The sequence below is a fragment of the Adiantum capillus-veneris genome, chromosome 10 (assembly GCF_014529385.1).
Source record: "Adiantum capillus-veneris isolate H3 chromosome 10, ASM1452938v2, whole genome shotgun sequence".
Lineage (NCBI taxonomy): Eukaryota > Viridiplantae > Streptophyta > Polypodiopsida > Polypodiales > Pteridaceae > Adiantum > Adiantum capillus-veneris.
Genome location: NC_140940.1, coordinates 109,318,174 through 109,336,313, shown reverse-complemented (window position 1 = coordinate 109,336,313; position 18,140 = coordinate 109,318,174). Strand labels below are relative to the sequence as shown.

Sequence of the window (18,140 nt, the reverse complement as noted above, 5' to 3'; positions counted from 1 at the left end):
AGGAAACTGGGCTTCTGCTGCGGGTTCATGGCTGAATTCCTGAGAATAAAACGCTGACTTTTCACTGCACTTGGGCTGCGTTTTGGTGTGTCGACAGGCTGCTGAAAACGCTGCCACAGCAGGGTGGTAAGGGGCTGAAATCGCTGTAAAGGCTGCTCCAGAAAACGCTGCAAAAGCTGGGTTTGGCTGGCGTTAGTGGTTGCAAAAACGCTGGCCTGAACTGTATGAAAAACGCTGATCTGGTCTCTTTGATGGCGATCCTTGCAATGCTGAAAACGCTAGGCAGCACAAGGGGATGGCGATGGCTATGGTAAACACCGGCAAGGGGGGAAGCGCTCTAGGATGGAAACGCTAGCATGGGTGATTGGCCTCGCCAAGGGAATGGGGAGGTTCTTGCTGAGAGGGAGGGAACACCTGCTGCTTGGGAAAAGCCTGTTGTGCTCTCTGCTCATCTGCCAATTATGGCTAACTTGGGTTTGCTTATAAATTAACTTACCCAATTTTCCCTACTGACTACCCAACAAAAGTCACTTAATAAATAAGTGAAACATGTCAAAAATAGGGAAAAAGGGATAAAGTCATCTGAAAAATCCCCAAACTGACTCTGATGGAAATGCTTATGCTTGTGATTATGCAACCAGAGAATATGCACCTACACTGAGTGACTGGGCATGCACGGTCTATGAATAGACTCACAAAAGTGCCAGATCACTCCTAATTTAACTTGACTGGACTTTGACGGAAACCCTGCTATGGTGTAGCTTGTCCACGGACACATAGGGTTGGGATGTGTCACGTGACATCCCCTCCTTTTTAAAGTGAGGTATTGGTACCGAGCTGCATGGCTTCCTTGTAGTCTGCCAACAACTCTGGCTAATCCTTGAAGAACTCTTCGTCTACCCACACCGCTTCATGGGTTCCTCGATCTTTGAAGTACTTGTTTCTTCGAACCATGGGGAAACCGATGCAACAAGACTTGCTCCGGCTCCATGACCTCTGCTTCATCGATAATCTCCGGCTCTTCTTCTTCCGAAACGTCCTTTGGAGGTGTCCCCTGAAACACTTTCAACCAAGAAACATGGAAAACGTTGTGCATTGACCATGAGTTAGGCAACTTTAATTTCATTGAAACCTCATTAATCTTTTTGATGACTGGAAAAGGACCATACATACGAAAAGATAATTTAGGACATTTCTTTCCAACTTGCTTAAGACGTTGTTTCATAATCCGTAGATACACCCAATCTCCTTCCTTGATCGAGACCTCCTAACAATACTTGTTAGCCTGTCGAGAATAAGATTCCTGAGCCTTGCTTAGCCGAAGCTTCACACTCTCAGAAATCTCATCCAATGACTGACTCTCAGCATTGGCATCAGGCATTTGACTGACCGATCGAGTCAACAATGACTGGAATCGGCGGCCAAAAGCTGCCTCATACGGAGTTCGACCAATAGCAGAAGAGAAGGAATCATTGAGAATAGCCTGTACCAATGGGAGATAGAGCTCCCATTGAGACTGCTGATCATGAACATAAGACTTCAACACATCAAAAGCTAACTGATTATAAATTTCCATTTGACCATCTGACTGTGGATGAAAAGCGGATGAAAAATTCAACTTTGTGCCAAAATTTTCAAAAAGTGCACGCCAAAAGTTGGATGTAAACTTAACATCCCTATCTGAAACAATGGACTTTGGCAAACCACAGAGGGGGTACCAATACTTTATGAACAATCGTGCAACATCCTGGGCAGTAACTGTGGCCTTACAAGGAATCAACATGCAGAATTTGCTGAAACGATCAACAATAGTTAAACATTGAGTGTTCCTTGACTGACTTGGTGGTAAGTTAGTCACAAAATCCATAGAGATATCCTGGAAAGGTCCCTCAGGAATAGGGAGCGGAAGAAAGAGGCCTTGCTGCTTACCCCGAGGAGCTTTCACTTTTTGACAAATAGTGCAATGTGTGACATAACTAAACACATCTTTTCACATTTTAGGCCAATAGAAAAATCGTTCAATCTTTTCCAATGTGGTGTTCATACCCTTGTGCCCACCCGTGAGAGAGTCATGTGCATCATACAATATGGCTGGCCTAAGAGAGGGCAACACACATAGACGCTGACGAAAAAATAACAATCCATCACGAATGAGATAGTTGCTGGGCCCTTGGAAAGCAAGAGCCTACAACCAATACTTACCAAACTCCGAATCTGCATACTGATTCTTCATGCTGTCGAAAGACTCAACCTGTATAGAAAATGTGATTCTTGACTCAAGAGCCAAAATCTGTCCTTTGCGACTCAACGCATCTGCAACAGGGTTAGCTTTTCCAGGCACATACTCAATCAAACCACCAAATTGCTCAAAAAATTGTGACCACCGCGCTTGGCGATCACTCCAATGTGCACTAGGCATAGACTGGAGCCACTTGAGGGCTTGATGATCTGTGCGCACTGTAAACTCTCTACCATACAAAAAATGCTTCCAATGTTTAAGAGAGTGAATGACAGACAAAAGTTCTTTATCATAAACTGAATAATTCTTTTCCGCACTATTGAGCTTCCGGCTAAGGAAAGCTACCAGGCGACCATGCTGCTGGAGCACAGCGCCAATGGCGACATTGCTCGCATCCGTCCATACCTCAAAGGAGTCATCCCAAGAGGCAAGGATAAGACACGGTGCTTCTGTCACCGCAATCTTGAGAGCTACGAAAGCCTCAATGGCTGCCTCGGGCAAGTCTACGCGCTGAGGGCGAGTCTTTACCCCTTTCAAAACATCAGTCATAGGTGCAGCAATGCGTGCGAAATTCTCTATGTGCGAACTATATGCTTGACATAAACCAAGAAAAGAACGCACATCATATGCAGTTTTGGGCAAATCCCAATTACGAACCTGTTCCACTTTCGCGGGGTCTAACTTGACACCTTTTGCAGAAATGATATAACTCAGATAAGTGACTTCAGTAAGAAAAAATTCATACTTCTTAGCTGCAATGTACAACTGACACTCATCCAAACGAGTTAATACCCTTTCAACATCTCTTTCATGTTGTTCCCACGATGCAGAAAAAATGAGAATATCATCTAAAAAGATGAACACACATATACCTACCATGTCGCCGAAACGACCTACCATGAGACGGTTGAAGGTACCCACGGCTCCTGTCAATCCAAAAGGCATAACAATATACTCCCATTGCCCTCGCTCGATGCGAAAGGCGGTCTTGAAAATGTCGCCTTTGAATACCCGTACCTGATGGTACCCACTTTTGAGATCGACCTTGCTGAAAACCTTTGCCCCATTGAGCCTATCCAAGATATACTCAATGCGGGGCATCGGAAACTTGTTTTTGACGGTCATCTTGTTCAATGCCCTGTAATCAACACACAAACAAGACGAACCATCCTTCTTGCGAACGAACAAAATAGGGACAGCAAAAGGACTTACACTAGGACGTATGAATCCTCTAGCCACCAACTCCGTGAGTTGTCGCTCTAACTCTTCCTCTTGTGACTTGTTCAAACGGTAGGGAGCCTTACTGACCGGCTGCGCTCCCTCCACAAGCTCGATGCGATGGTCCTTCGGCCGCTCCGGTGGAAGCCGAGGTGAAAGATCATCCTGCAAAAAGAGATGTGTAAATTTCGTAAACAACTCCGAATACTTCCCTGGAGCCTGAATGCTCTGGGAAACTGGGACAGCATATATGAATGCCGCTTGTGCTCCTCGTCGTAATTCACGCTTTACCTGCACATGCAAGATGAGAGGCAAAGAATGCAAGCCCTCCTCAGCACGAATGATGAGGGGGGAATCTGTTTTGGCATGCAAAGTGAGAGTTAGGGCCTCCCAATCAACGAGAGGGTTCAGTTCACGAAACCATTTCATGCCCAAAATCATATCATATCCTGAGAGAGGAGACACAAGAAATTTCCTACTAAAAGAAGCTTGTTGAACGGTAAACATCACACCAAGGCACTCCGTCGTGATGAGAGAGTCCATACCGAGAGCGAAGCCAGAAACCTCGATAGGAGATTTCTGACTAACCTCTAGGCGGGCTCTCTCAACAAGAGGGGGACTAATCACATCATGCATACTACCTGGATCAAACAATATGATAAAACGCTGTCCTTTTACATGACCATAACACTTCATGAGAGATTCATCAATGTGTGTGTCAGAGTCATGCGAAGATGAAGGTTGTGTTGTGACAGAGTTTGTGGTAGTTGCAGGTGCCTTTGGTTCTTTAGGTGCGACTGTCTTAGGACAGTTTTTCTTAATGTGACCCTTAATGTGACATTGAAAACATCTACCTTCTTTAGCATAAACCACTTGTTCTTCAGCCGTGATGTATCCTCCTACAATTCCTTGAGAAGCTTTTTCATTAGGGGTTAGCTTAGGTTTTGCAGGTACTTTAGCTTTACCCTTAGATTCATTGTGAGAGTTCTTCTCTGAGCAATTAGAGGAAGAAGGGCTAGAAGAATTACCATTCTTACCGTTCTTACTGTTCTGTGTGTTCTGAGAATTTTGAGATGTCCCTTGAGAAGACTTGTTCTCCTTAGGCTTTCCCTTGTTGTGCTTCATCTCTTGGGCGAGAGCAATTGCTACCGCCTTGTTGAGATCCGCGGGGTCAAAGACTTCAACATCAAACTTGATGTATTCGTCTAACCCAAAGAGAAAAGCCTCTTTGCGCTCATCATCCGACTTGCGTAGTTGAGTGCCTAGCTGCAAAACACGGTTAGAAAAAGACATGACTGGCATACCGTGTCGCTTGAGATTACGCCAATCCTCTTTCAAGCGTGCAAGATACTGAGGTGGCATAAACCGCGCCTTGAGCTTGTCTTGGAAATCAGCCCAACTAAAAGAGGGGCGTGAAATCGTCGGCTGCCTCTAGGTGCGCGGCTAGCTGTGCCTCTTGCCATGCATGGTACCAATTGATGGCATCACCAGCAAGATACAAAGCTACCGTCAAAACTTTGCTATTTCCTGTTTTCTTAGTTGTCGCAAAATAAGCATTAAATTGATGCAACCAAGAATGAATAACTGTAGCATCCATCTTACCGTCATACTTACTAAAAGTCAACTTTTCTGTAACCGGATGGTTGGAATCCGCGTCGTGGCTTGCACCACTTGACGAACTTCCACGATCTTTGGGTGGTTCGGTCTTCGACGCTAGGATGTGGGAAAGAAACTCTTGATGACGAATCTCCCGTTGAGCCTCCCTTCATCGCGCTCGCGTTCGAAAGCAAGTCGATTTTCTTCTTGTTTTGCGGCAAGAGCCATGCGCTCACGCTCCTGAGCAAGGCGCTTGTCGTCCTGTCGATCCATCATGGCCATCATTTGCTTCATCGCCTCCATAGGGTCTGGCGTAGATGGCGAAGGGAGAGGGTTGGAAAAACCTCCTGGTGGGGAGAATCCTTCGTCGCCTCTCTCATGCTCATCACCTAAAGGCAAGGTATCCATGCCGCTTCGGGTAACGACCATGCACTATGATCTTGGGGTCTTAAGCTTGCGAGGAACTTGGTTCTTGAGGGTCTTGAGGTTCTTGAGGTCCTTTATTCGTGAGAATCTTGGTTTCTTGAGGTTCTTGAGGGTTTCTTTTGCTTGCAAATCGCGTTGGAGAAGGATCTTCTCTTCACCCGAGTTCTACCCTTTTCTGTGGACGCACCCCTTGGCGGCCTTGCGCTCACACCAAGGCTGCTTTTTCCCACCTCACGTCGATTGGCCGGCCGCTAAGTGCACGATCCGCTCTCAATGAGTGAAAAGAAACACAAGGGGAGGCTGGACAAGCCCTTCTTTCTTGGGATTCCTGTCACTCTTCAACAAAACACGATTAGGAATCGCCACGCCCAAGTAAACTTGGGTTCGTGCGATCGCAACAAGCAAAAAAAAATTATTGTGGTTCTTGTGGTTCTTTCCTTGAGTAGTGCAGAACACTTCCAAAGCTCTGATACCAATGTAAGGTGCAGCGGAATAAATGTTGTTTTTTTCTCAAGATTAGTGATCTTTATTGCTCAAGGTTCCTTTTAGTTCTTAGGGAAAGAGAGAGCTTTCCGTCTTGTAGAGAATGTGGTGGTCACGAACAAAGTGAGTGGATCTAGTGCGTGCAAATGAATGAGATTGAGAGAAGGAGAGAGAAGAGATACGACACCAAGGGGTTGTAAAACCCTCCTCCGAAGGCCCCACTCTCGTCGGCGAGAGTGGTCTACTTGATTGCACAAATGCGTACAAATGCTAACTATGCCGATGACGATGAAGACGGCAGCAACTTGACTGAATCTGGGATTTTTCTTGATGGCTGAAATTGGACTGTTTTTGTCGACTGAATCATGGATGAAAACGCTGAAGGAAACTGGGCTTCTGCTGCGGATTCATGGCTGAATTCCTGAGAATAAAACGCTGACTTTTCACTGCACTTGGGCTGCGTTTTGGTGTGTCGACAGGCTGCTGAAAACGCTGCCACAGCAGGGTGGTAAGGGGCTGAAATCGCTGTAAAGGCTGCTCCAGAAAACGCTGCAAAAGCTGGGTTTGGCTGGCGTTAGTGGTTGCAAAAACGCTGGCCTGAACTGTATGAAAAACGCTGATCTGGTCTCTTTGCTGGCGATCCTTGCAATGCTGAAAACGCTAGGCAGCACAAGGGGATGGCGATGGCTATGGTAAACACCGGCAAGGGGGGAAGCGCTCTAGGATGGAAACGCTAGCATGGGTGATTGGCCTCGCCAAGGGAATGGGGAGGTTCTTGCTGAGAGGGAGGGAACACCTGCTGCTTGGGAAAAGCCTGTTGTGCTCTTTGCTCATCTGCCAATTATGGCTAACTTGGGTTTGCTTATAAATTAACTTACCCAATTTGCCCTACTGACTACCCAACAAAAGTCACTTAATAAATAAGTGAAACATGTCAAAAATAGGGAAAAAGGGATAAAGTCATCTGAAAAATCCCCAAACTGACTCTGATGGAAATGCTTATGCTTGTGATTATGCAACCAGAGGATATGCACCTACACTGAGTGACTGGGCATGCACGGTCTATGAATAGACTCACAAAAGTGCCAGATCACTCCTAATTTAACTTGACTGGACTTTGACGGAAACCCTGCTTGGTGTAGCTTGTCCACGGACACATAGGGTTGGGATGTGTCACTTGCGCTGTGGGCAAGCAATTGACAATTGGTCTTGGGTTCACATTGGGTGAACACTCGCATAGGCAATGATTAGTGGCACACGTACGGGTGGTGGTCAAGTGGACAACGTGGCCAGATCACCACCACCACAGTTTGAAGATAGACTTAGCTGAACTGGGATATTTTATTAGCCGTTGATGGATCTTTATGATTGTATATATGTGTAATTGGTTCTAATCGTCGTATGATTCATGTACTTTCTATGGTCTAGTGTCTTGAGTCTTGTGTCTTGTGTCCAGCACCGCATATCTGCACTCTCCCTATACATCAAAGCCTCGACACCCCCATTGTACCTTTGAGTCATGGGCTTGGAGCTGAGTGTGCTGCTAGCCAAAGTCTGTATTGGTTCCATGAGTTAGTCAAGTTCCATGGTGTTCTGAGTCTATTGTTGTGTCCTTCAGTTTCTCGTTCAAGTGTTGTGTTGTGTTTTCTTTCTGTTGAAGTGTGGTTTCACACATATTGCATTGAGGAGCACCCGCAGTATAGACCACTTTTCCTGCTACAAGTGCTCTCATTTTTGACACGCCAAGTGGGACCTCAACTGAAATCTCACTCCACTCCACTAAGCATACATGGTTGAGGTGTGACAAGCTGATGACGTGGTGACCATAGGAACCCCCACAAATTACGATGTTGCTACCATGTGGCCTACAGTACGGAATTCTGCAATTTACACTAGTGATGACGTGGCACTGCAATACGGATTTTTCGCAAATGCGCGCTGACCTGCTGACGTGGCACTACAGTATGGATTTTCTGCTTTTTTACATGCGATTTTTGGACCACTTTAACGCCAACTTTTTGAGACCATATGATTTTTGGGACTAATTGCTTGTAGGTTTATGCTTTTGGGGCTCTGCTTTCAGCAACCCTTGTACTCTTTATAGGTGCCCTATGGGTCAGTCTTCACGGCATCTGGAAGCAGATCTTGAAGAGCTGGACCCATCTACAATTGTACCAATTTGAAGCAGTAAAAAAGAAATACCGAAAGGGGCGCCAGTCTTTGGGGCCAATACGTCTTGGCACGGAACTCCGCCGCGCCATGTCGTCTTCTCTCTTTTATTCAAGTGTTTTGAAGTGCTGAAGTGTTGCTGAGTGTGTAGATTGTCGCTCTTTCTGTCTTTCCGTCCGATCACTCGTCGGAAGTGATTACATGAGGAGCTAGGTGGTTCAGCCCTTCGCTTAGTCTAGTCTGCTTGTGTGGTCTAGACCAGCTTTGCCCTCATCCAGCTTGGTCTAACCCATCTTCGCCTCGTAGAGCTTGGTCTAGCTGATCTAGTCTCTCTCGCCCCTATCTAGGGGGAGTGGACTAGCAAAGTCTAGCCTGGTCTAGTCAGGTTTGGTCCAGTGGGTCTAGACTATCCGGCAAGCTCACGGGTCTTCATCCCAGATCTTGGGTAGGTTTGTTGCTCCTGCAGGACACATACAAGGCAGTCTAAAGATCGCGAAATCCCACTACTGAGCCTTCTGAAGTACTACCACAAAAAGCATCAATCTTTCGTGCCGAGTAGAAGTCCACCAATCTCGCTACCCCTACCCTCCCACGCATCTACCTCTACTCCCTCAATCAATTCTTCACCTTCCCCAGTACACTTCTCACCAACTGTGTTACAGCAAGCTCCTGAGCAGACAGCCTTGGAGGAGCTGACAAGCAGGTGAACATAAAATTTCCAAAGGACTCTCCACAAAGGATGCACACGACCATCTAGGAGATTTGTACCCCTCTGTAGGGGCCGTGGCCTCAAGAGAGAAGACGCCTACCTCCTCCTTTTTCCGTCGACCTTGGATGGCTTAACAAATAAATGGTACAGCCAGTTCGCTGAGAACCACTTTACTACTTGGGCAACACTAAGGCAACATTTTGTGAATCTTTCACACTAGGTGACTTTCAAGCGAAGGTTCTAGATGAGTTGGAAAATCTGGTGCTCCAGCCAAATGAGACTTTTGCAAAACTCATGACAAGAACAAAGTCCCCAGTCGCCAAGCTTACTCAGCAACCAGGAGAATTCATGGTCAAGAAGTGGGTCGAGAAGGCTCTCCCCAAGACTTCTCAGCAAAAACTCCGAGAGAGTCTCCGACCTAAAGCCACTCTAGAGGAGTTTTTTGTTGCTGCTACTAGGATAGAAGGGGCAAGGAAGCTATTCAACGACCCTCCTCAGGTAGAGACTGCCTCAATACTCTTGGAAAGTCCATCTGACCCCTTGATTTCTTTATGCAGGAAACTAGAAGCACTCGAGTTACAACGAGCTCTTCAAGAGTAGAGATCCTTCTCTATTCATCACGAGAGCCTCCACATCAAGAGGCTTTGGACCAAATCAAGCAGGAGCTAGAAGAGCTCAGGGCTCAGCACGAGTCTAAGGTTGTGGTCTGGTGTAGCTCATGTTGCTCTCCAGGGCATCCTCCATAGGAATGCCCCCTTCGGGCTTATTGCCACCTTTGTGAAAAGTCTAGAAATGAAAAAAATTGCTACTACCTAAAGGGATTGCCACAACTAAAAACTCAATAAAACCTTATAAGTTAAAAACAATGCTTTCACAGCACTTCCCAGGCGTCCTGGATGCAATCACATGCACAGTTGCAATGCAAACATAGACTTCCTCGCGGGAAGCATCTGCTTTCCCGAAAAAAAATCCCGCTTTCTCAAAAAGCGTCCGTTTTTTCCTCACAGTTTCCTCTGAACCCATCTTCGTTCAAGTGCTTGCTTTTCCTTGTGCACAATTCTAATACAGTTTGGAATTTCCTCCTGACTATCGATATTCCCTTTTCGATGCACCTGTCACCCACCTTGTGACGCATCAGGAATATCCATCACCTTGTCCTTTCCTACTGAACTTACGGTACAATCTCCTCCACGATGCTCTGTCACCCCACCTATGACGCATCAGAGATGTCCGTTCCCGGATGGTCGGATACTTCTTCTCAATGCTCCCTGTCACCCATCCGATGTGACGCATCAGAAGTACCCGTTCCTGGTGGCCTTACAAATATTCCCTTTTACAATGCTCCTGTCATTCTCTAAATGACGCACTAGGAATATTCTGTACTCGGATGTCTCCAGTCAGAAAAACTCTCTCACTTAAAATTCCAATAATTCATTTAAATTTATTTTTCCTTGATGTTCCAAGCGAGAAAACCCTCTCACTTATAAACCCAATAATTCATTTACAATTATTTTTTTGTCAAATAAAGCCAATTTAGCAACATACCTCACTTATAAACAATTGTCCTCAACTGTAGAGGTCCAACTGAACTGCCCGGGAAGAAACCGGAAAAATTCCAAGTCTTGGTGAGATGAGGTGATTCTTTCTCAGAAGAGAACTCAAAAATTAAATTAAGCAGATACGCAATAATTCAATACTTACCTTACCGATTCATGTCGTTCCTCTAGTACGTCGAGGATATCCTTCACCAATCATCAAACTTACAAGCCATGTAAGAACTCGTCATTCATGTCTTTCCAAGAGATCGTAAGTTTCCTCATCCGAGAATCTGTTAAGTCACTTTCGCCTTTTCAACCTCCAGAAGAATAATCCTCCTAGAAATCAATCTAGGTATCTGTCCTTGCGCATATTCCTGCGTTGTTAGTCCAGAGGGTATTAAACCTCTTGTGTCCTCCCACATAGGGAATGCCCAAGTCATAGAGCATTAATGTCGATGTCTTTCTTTCACAAATAGAGTCTGTGATCACCTTAAAGAAGGTTCTTGTTCCGGGTCGTTGCTTTGGGTAGGCCAAGTGTTCTGATCCGAAGATCCCTTGTGCACGGCGGCACTGCTTTCAATCTTTTTCTCCTATGAGTTATTACCACCCGCAGTGTTTTCCCGACGCCCATTAGCGTCTCTTCCTTGCAAAATCATCAAAAATTATTCACCTTGCAAGCATCAATGACGACTTGCAAAATCTCAAGCTGCACATACGTTCCGGTCCACAATAGAGCAAACCCTCTTTGATTCTCAGGGATGTTCTCCCATATGTAATACTTACCATTTTGAAACAGTTTGCGAATTATACTCTTACGAACATAATAGTTTGAATTTATTCTACCAACGTGTAAATGCTACTTGACTTGCTCATGGAGAAACATATATCACAACCAAAAGTTGCTAATATAATGGTAAAAGCACATAGCGTACTCAATGATCAACGACCATCAGAAAACCTCTTCTCCGTAGAGAAACTCAAATTCCTTCTACCGAACACATCTCAAATAGAAATTCTCGTGTCGGAATATCCTTGCGCGAAAAAAGGCGCTCAAGAGAGTATAACAAACTCCCATCCAGTTCCTAAAAAGGAAGTTGGTTCATCTCATTTCATTAACAGAAAAAAAAAATCAAATGTAGATGACCCACCTTAGTATAGGTCTACATCTTCGTGTGTTATCCATGTACCCAAAGGTGTACATAATTCTTAAGTTGTGTTAGAGTTTTGGTGAACCTGGGAAATTACCTTCCCTTCGTAAGATCCTTAGAGCGAAGACGCTCAACCTGACGATCCCTTGGCTCAATATTAGAGCAAAACCGGCTCATCAATACTAGGATTTCAATCCTTGGATTCCTCGAGCACAGGCCGTAAATCGTCACTTATTCCTTCCCTCGTAAAAAGAGTATTCATTCCCTTGTGCGAAAAGCACTACCATGTCTTCCTTTACCAGGTAGGGGGTGTTGGTTCATAGGGTATTCCAGCTTGATAAAAGCTTTTCTTTTCCTGAAAACTCGGAATGGTTCCTTTATAATGTCCTACCCGCAATAGCAAGTAATTTGTTGGAGAACTACCGGATACCAGATCAATATACCTTCATAAGTTCAGAATAGTCTGAACTCACGAATTATAAGAGGGAATAAAGCACTCATAAAACTATAAAAGCAAGGGACACACGAAAAGAAAAGAAAAACAAAAACAAACAAACTAACTAACTAAATCACTTTGATTGCTTCGAAACAAAACTAGATAAAACAAAACATTATTAACTTAAAAATGTTTTCAAAAAAGGTATGTGTAAAATAAGTTGACGCAACTTACTTGGCTTAAAACAAGTACTCAACTTTAAGCCAAAAAAAAAAAAGGATAAGACATCTTAAAAACTTAATCCTCGAAATCAAACTTCACACAACAACCTATAACGGAACACATTCTTAAGTCCTCAGGTAAGCTAAATATGAAATCGAAAAATGAATACTACTACAAACCTACGAAGAGCAAAGAACCAAACTTGACAATATGTGATCTCAACTTCACTGCTTGTCCAAACAGGAAGAATAAGATTATCACCTTTATCATGCATAGCTTGGACAACAGCTATGACATCCCTACTCACGTCGTCAGTGCCCAAGAGTAGGTGCAGGTTTATATAGAGGTCATTCATGCTTTGAACGTACTCTACAAAACCAACGAGCTGAGTTTCTATCACCCTCCGGATACCAGATCAATAGTTGACCTTCCGAATGGTTTAGCAAACCAGTTCATCTCATAGAACAATGTTCCAACTTGATCCTACTCTCATAAATACTCGAGAATGATTGTCCTGGTTAGCCACATGCATATCTCGTGCATAAAAGCAATACGCAGTTTATGAGTTCCTCAAAGATTTAACTTTGATAAAAGACCTGCCCTCTCACTTAAAGTTCGAGGATCTTCTGTTCAAAATCTCAGGAGTCAGTTTGAATTCCCTTACTCCAAACTTTCTTCGGATAGCCACATATCTGTCGAGGAGGGCTAACAAAATTTGACGTTTCTATGTTCAATGATTCCCATCCCACTGCGGGGATTAGATTCTATGTACACTAAGGTGTACACTTTCATCTTTTATCGCTAACTCCCCCATCTGCTGCAAAGTATCTTGCAGATGCGTCTACAAAATTCGAGCAAAAGTCCTTCGTTGAATTTCTTCATCTTTTCTTCCTCAGAGAGGGTCATGAGTGGAGCTACCTTGGCAAGAGTGAACCACTACTTGCTTTGACTCGCTCGTGTTCTTATTGGGCATACCGATCCCAATCTTCTTGAATGCCTTCCTCAAAGAGTAGAGGAAAAAAATTTGTCAGAAAATTCAGTCTTGAATTGAATCCAAGTCTTGTTGTAAGTTCCTTGCAGAGCTTTGGTATACCACCAAGTACTTTGCAATCCCTTGAGGTGTTTTGATCACATGCCTCACCTTTGACGCTTCTCAGAAATCGCCGTTTGCAAAAGCAACTTCAAACTATCGAATGAAAGTTTTAGCTTTCGGGACATCTTCCCTTCCGTCAAAAGTATCAAACTTGACTGGAGTGTTCCTAGGTCTAGAGACCTTCTTCATATCCTTCCCGGAATGACGGGATTTCTTGGCTATGGTTCTGGATTGGTGTTCATGGATATTTTCTGGATTCTGAAGGATCTTGAGCATTCCGCTCCTTGGAATCTCTAGGTTCTTGAGCATCATGCTCTTGTCGCCTTCTCAGAGAATCCCAAGTCTTGTGTCAACTTCTTGCACACTCATGGAGTATCCTTCAGTGGACATCGCAGCAGACATCTTCATCATCTGCCTCACATCTTCGGCTTCACGTGGTTTGTTCAGCATTCGGTGTTGAGAGGGGGTGTTAGACTTATACCACTCTGCTGCTTCACATGTCTAGGGCATGCATGTACGGCTAGTGTCTCCGGGCTCGCCACCCATAGTCTAGGTTGCTCCTGGTCCGGCCACCCAAGTTTGGGGCCGGCCGCCTACTTTGTCCACCCTCATATATTTCCATATATCATTTTCTTGTTGGGTTGTGGGGCATTTTTCCAAGCTTTGCCCTACCTCCCCTTGGGCACCTGTTTACAGGGCCAGGGGGTACCCACTTCTATCACCTGGTCATTGTGTATTGGGTCTTCTGCTCATGGTAGTCATGGGGGGCTGATCGCCCCCTCTTCTCTCTCTCTCTCTCTCTCTCTCTCTCTCTCTCTCTCTCTCTCTCTCTCTCTCTCTCTCTCTCTCTCTCTCTCTCTCTCTCTCTCTCATCCATCACGTCTTGTTTAAGGGACTTGTCTTGCTTGAAAGCATAAAGCAAAGACTTCTGTTCTTGCAAAGCTCGTTGCAACTTGTGCGCCTCGAGCTCCCTATGTAAAAAAACTAACGAGTCTTCTAGCCCCCTCTGTCCTTGTGGCTGCAGCAGTAAACTCATTGAAAGTAGAGTTTGATTTGAGGGACTCTCTCAGCTTCGTTAAGATGCCCTGGGGAGAGCCTTCTCATCCCATTTCTTCACCATAAGGTGTTCTATATGAATTGCAAGGTGAGGACACTAGAGAGTATTCAGAGCTAATGCGCATGGTATTATTTAAGTGAAGCAGGGCTGCCCTTTGTAACCAACATGATTGGATGACAGATAAAAAAAACTGTCAAGCAGCTTGAGATAGCATTCTCCCATTGATTTGGAGCTTAAAAACTATGAAAGCAGGATGGAAAAGGCAGTCATAAAGTGGTTTGGTCAATTTTAAATTCATGTTACCAACCTGGTTCGCCTAGAAAAACTCTCTTGAGCCAGTTTTAGGGCAACAGCATGCAAACCCCACAAATCATAAAGCTCAAGGTAACAAGAAGTATCCCAACTCTATAAGTGGTAGCACAATTCAAAGGCTAGAAAAGATACATCTTAACCTTGACATCTTTTGCGAAAGATAATGCTCAGATTTTATGGTACGGTTCAATGCTTCTTTGCATTACCTCACAGAAGAGACTCCCATGATTTGTAGAGAACTTCCTTTAGAGCAAAATCAAAAGACTGATTCATGCAAAACGCAATTCCATAATCAGAGAGCTACATCATAACCTTCAAGTCCTTCTCCGAAGAATAACGTTCAGATTTTATGATATTGTTGTTTAATGTTTCTTTGCATTAACTCACAAACGAGATTTCCATAACTTGTGGAGACCTTCCTTCATTCAAAATCAGAAGGCTTGTTCATGAAAAATGCAATTCAGTAAACAAACTAACGCAGCACAGACTCAAGGCCATTGACAGAAACGTAATCTCCAAGGAACAGCTTCTAAAAGCCATGAATGTTGAAGATGATGAAGTCGAAAAAAGGAATGCTATGCAGAGAACTAACACAGATGGACTGCTTGAATATGTTATATTGAAATAATAATGGGGCAAAAAGCGCCACCATGCAGAAAGTCATAGAAAGGACTTACTGGATCAAGGTAGATGGTTTTGTGAACGTTGTCATGGACAGGCTTGGTATGCCTCGGGTCTTGAAAAACGGGTGCTGTAGCTTGCTGAGACAAAGGGAATGCATCGTCGTATAGAGCTCCCATGGGAGCTGATGCTGAGAGAACGAGCTCAATGTGCAGAAATCAATAAAACAAGATTAGAACACTGATGAAACAAGAAAGAGAAGAAAGGCGAAAAGGCCATGTGCATGCGTGCGGCACTGTGTGTAGAGCGCGCATGTGTGTGTGTGTGTGTGTGTGAGAGAGAGAGAGAGAGAGAGCGAGAGGGGACGTGGACGTGAAGGGGGCATTTTGGCTTCTCGCGTTCACTCGTTATAGCCTAGCGAAAGCTCCTTCATGCGCCATGCGCTTTCCCCGCCAGCACCTCATTTATTGTTTAAATACCCTTCTAAATGGGAGTTCCACTAGGTGATTAACGCTCAAACAAGGGAAAGGATCACAATGGCTTTTTAAAACAATAAGAAATTGATAAAATCATTAGGTTTAGAATAAGTAGAATTATATAAGGTGAAGCATTGTTCGGGAATGTCTCTTTTTATTAAGCGATCGAGTGTCCTCCTCACAAAGAAGCGAACCAAAAATACTATCAAATTTTTTGAAATCTATAAGATTTTTGAACTAAGTTTGACATCATTGTACCAGTTTTTGATCTCTTTACTATGGTTTGCTTATATATACATATATATATATATATTATTTTATTTTTATTTACATATATAATAAAAAGAACTCATTACCATATATTATATATTTACTTATTTATATTATGTGTGTGTATGTATCTGTATGTGTATGTATAAAACTTACTAGAAGCTTCACTTTATCGTTCTAAAATAATAGAATGCAAGAGAAGTCAAGCCATGTGAGGAAAGTGAAATGAAAGGTTTTAATAATTTAAAACCAAGATAACATTTAATCATCACTAAAACATTGAAAGTATGCCTAACCCAACACTTCTCTAAGGCTCCTTTTAGAAATCCAAAAATTGTTGTCTCAAATTTCCGCAAGGAGGATTTGAGGCCCGCTCAATCAAATTTGAAGATTTGTAGTTAATAAGTTCAACCCTTGAAACATGTGGGTGTGGGTGAGTGGGCGCAATCCCATAAAACCAGTCGAAGCAAAGCTTCGAACGGTCAAAAAAAAAAAGTTCAATTTTAGTTCGAAATCTCCTTCTCAAATATGGTTTTCACTTGCACAAAAAAAGGTGAAAGGGATTCAAAGTTGATTCCATAAAACCATTTTCTCGAGCCTTGAACAAGTTATAGCAGGCATCGGGAAAAGGTTGCTCAAATGAAAATACGATTGCCTCAAATTTTCACAAGGAAGATTTGAGACCGGCTCAAATTTCAAGATTTTTAGTTGAACAGCTCAATTTTATATAGAATTTTCCACCTCAAATATGGTTTTCACCTTCTTAGAAAGGAGTGAAAGGGATATAAAGCCGACTCCATAAAATCATTTTTTTGAGCCCTGGTTCACAACACTCTTAACAAGGTTAGTATAACCTCAGTTCTCTGAAGCCTCAATGGGGGCTAGCTATACTATGGGGATCATGATATATAGGGACTACAAAATACATAGGGGTTTCATATTGGGGGGTTGAGTACTTGAGAACTTTGTACAATGATTCAACACCAAAAAGAACCTACCCAATTTTCCTAATTATGAGTTAACCTCATGGATAACAGCCTGAAGCTTGTCCAAAAATAGCTCCGCATCTTCAATTTTCTTTGACAAACACTACAAGAGGCTCTTCATATTAGCGACGCTCACACAGTGACGCTCAAAAAAAAAAATTCCCGGCGTCGCTATGAGCGTCGCTATAAGCGTCGCAAATTTCTTTGTAAATTTGCGACGCTCATAGCGACGCTTATAGCGACGCTTATAGCGACGCTCATAGCAACGCCAGCTGGGGTAAAAAAAATAACCGAGCGCGCCCAAAAACTCAGATCTCAGATCTGAGTTTTTCGGCGCCCTCAAGCAAAGAGCAGGTAACGCTCTCCCTCACTCTCTCTCTCTCTCTCTCTCTCTCTCTCTTTTTCTTCTACACACACACACACACACACACACACACGAGGAGAGGAAGGAGAGCCAGGTATGCTCCTTCCCTCTCCTCATTCTCATGTTCCCTTCCCCTCTTTCTCTCTCCCTCTCTCTCTCTCACACACACACACACACATAGTGTTTTTGAGAGAGAGAGAGAGAGAGAGCGAGAGAGAGTACAAACAAAAACAAAAACGCGCACACATACATAAACAAAGAATGCACACACACATTGAGAGAGAAAAAGAGAGAGAGAGCATGCATAAACAAAAAACGCACGCATTGAGAGAGGAAAAGAGAGAGAGAACATGCATAAACAAAAAACGCACACATTGAGAGAGGAAAAGAGAAAGAAAACATGCATACGATCCAAAAAAACGCACACACATTGAGAGAGAAAGAAAGAGAAACTAAGGGAGCGTCGTAGGAAACTAATTAAAATTAAAAGACCTAAAGATCTAGCCGACGAGGAGTTGAACTGAAGACCTATTATTCAAGAGAGAAATGGCATAATCAATCTATCATACTTGGCATGGGTGATAGAAAGGTTATACCATTTATCTCTTTTTATTGGCACACACATCCACACACGCGCACACACACAGGAAGAAGAGAGTTATAACGTCGTAGGAAACTATCTTAAAAGACGTTAAAGATTAGGTTATATGTAGACTTACATTAAATTAGATTTAGGTTTATTTTTAACTAGATTTACGTTTATTTAAGCTAGATTTA

At 43.6% G+C, this 18,140-nt stretch overlaps 1 protein-coding gene across 1 annotated transcript in view; it reads right to left on the bottom strand.

Moving 5' to 3' along the window:
- LOC147449446 (uncharacterized) overlaps window positions 1–15,701 on the bottom strand; it is a 109,425-nt gene extending 93,724 nt beyond the window's left edge. The window contains exon 1 of the mRNA XM_086521892.1: window positions 15,324–15,701. Within this exon, the coding sequence (XP_086378018.1) occupies window positions 15,324–15,446 (123 nt within the window). The 5' untranslated portion in view covers window positions 15,447–15,701. The remainder of the gene's footprint in view (window positions 1–15,323) is intronic.
- Between the last annotated feature and the right edge of the window lie 2,439 nt (window positions 15,702–18,140).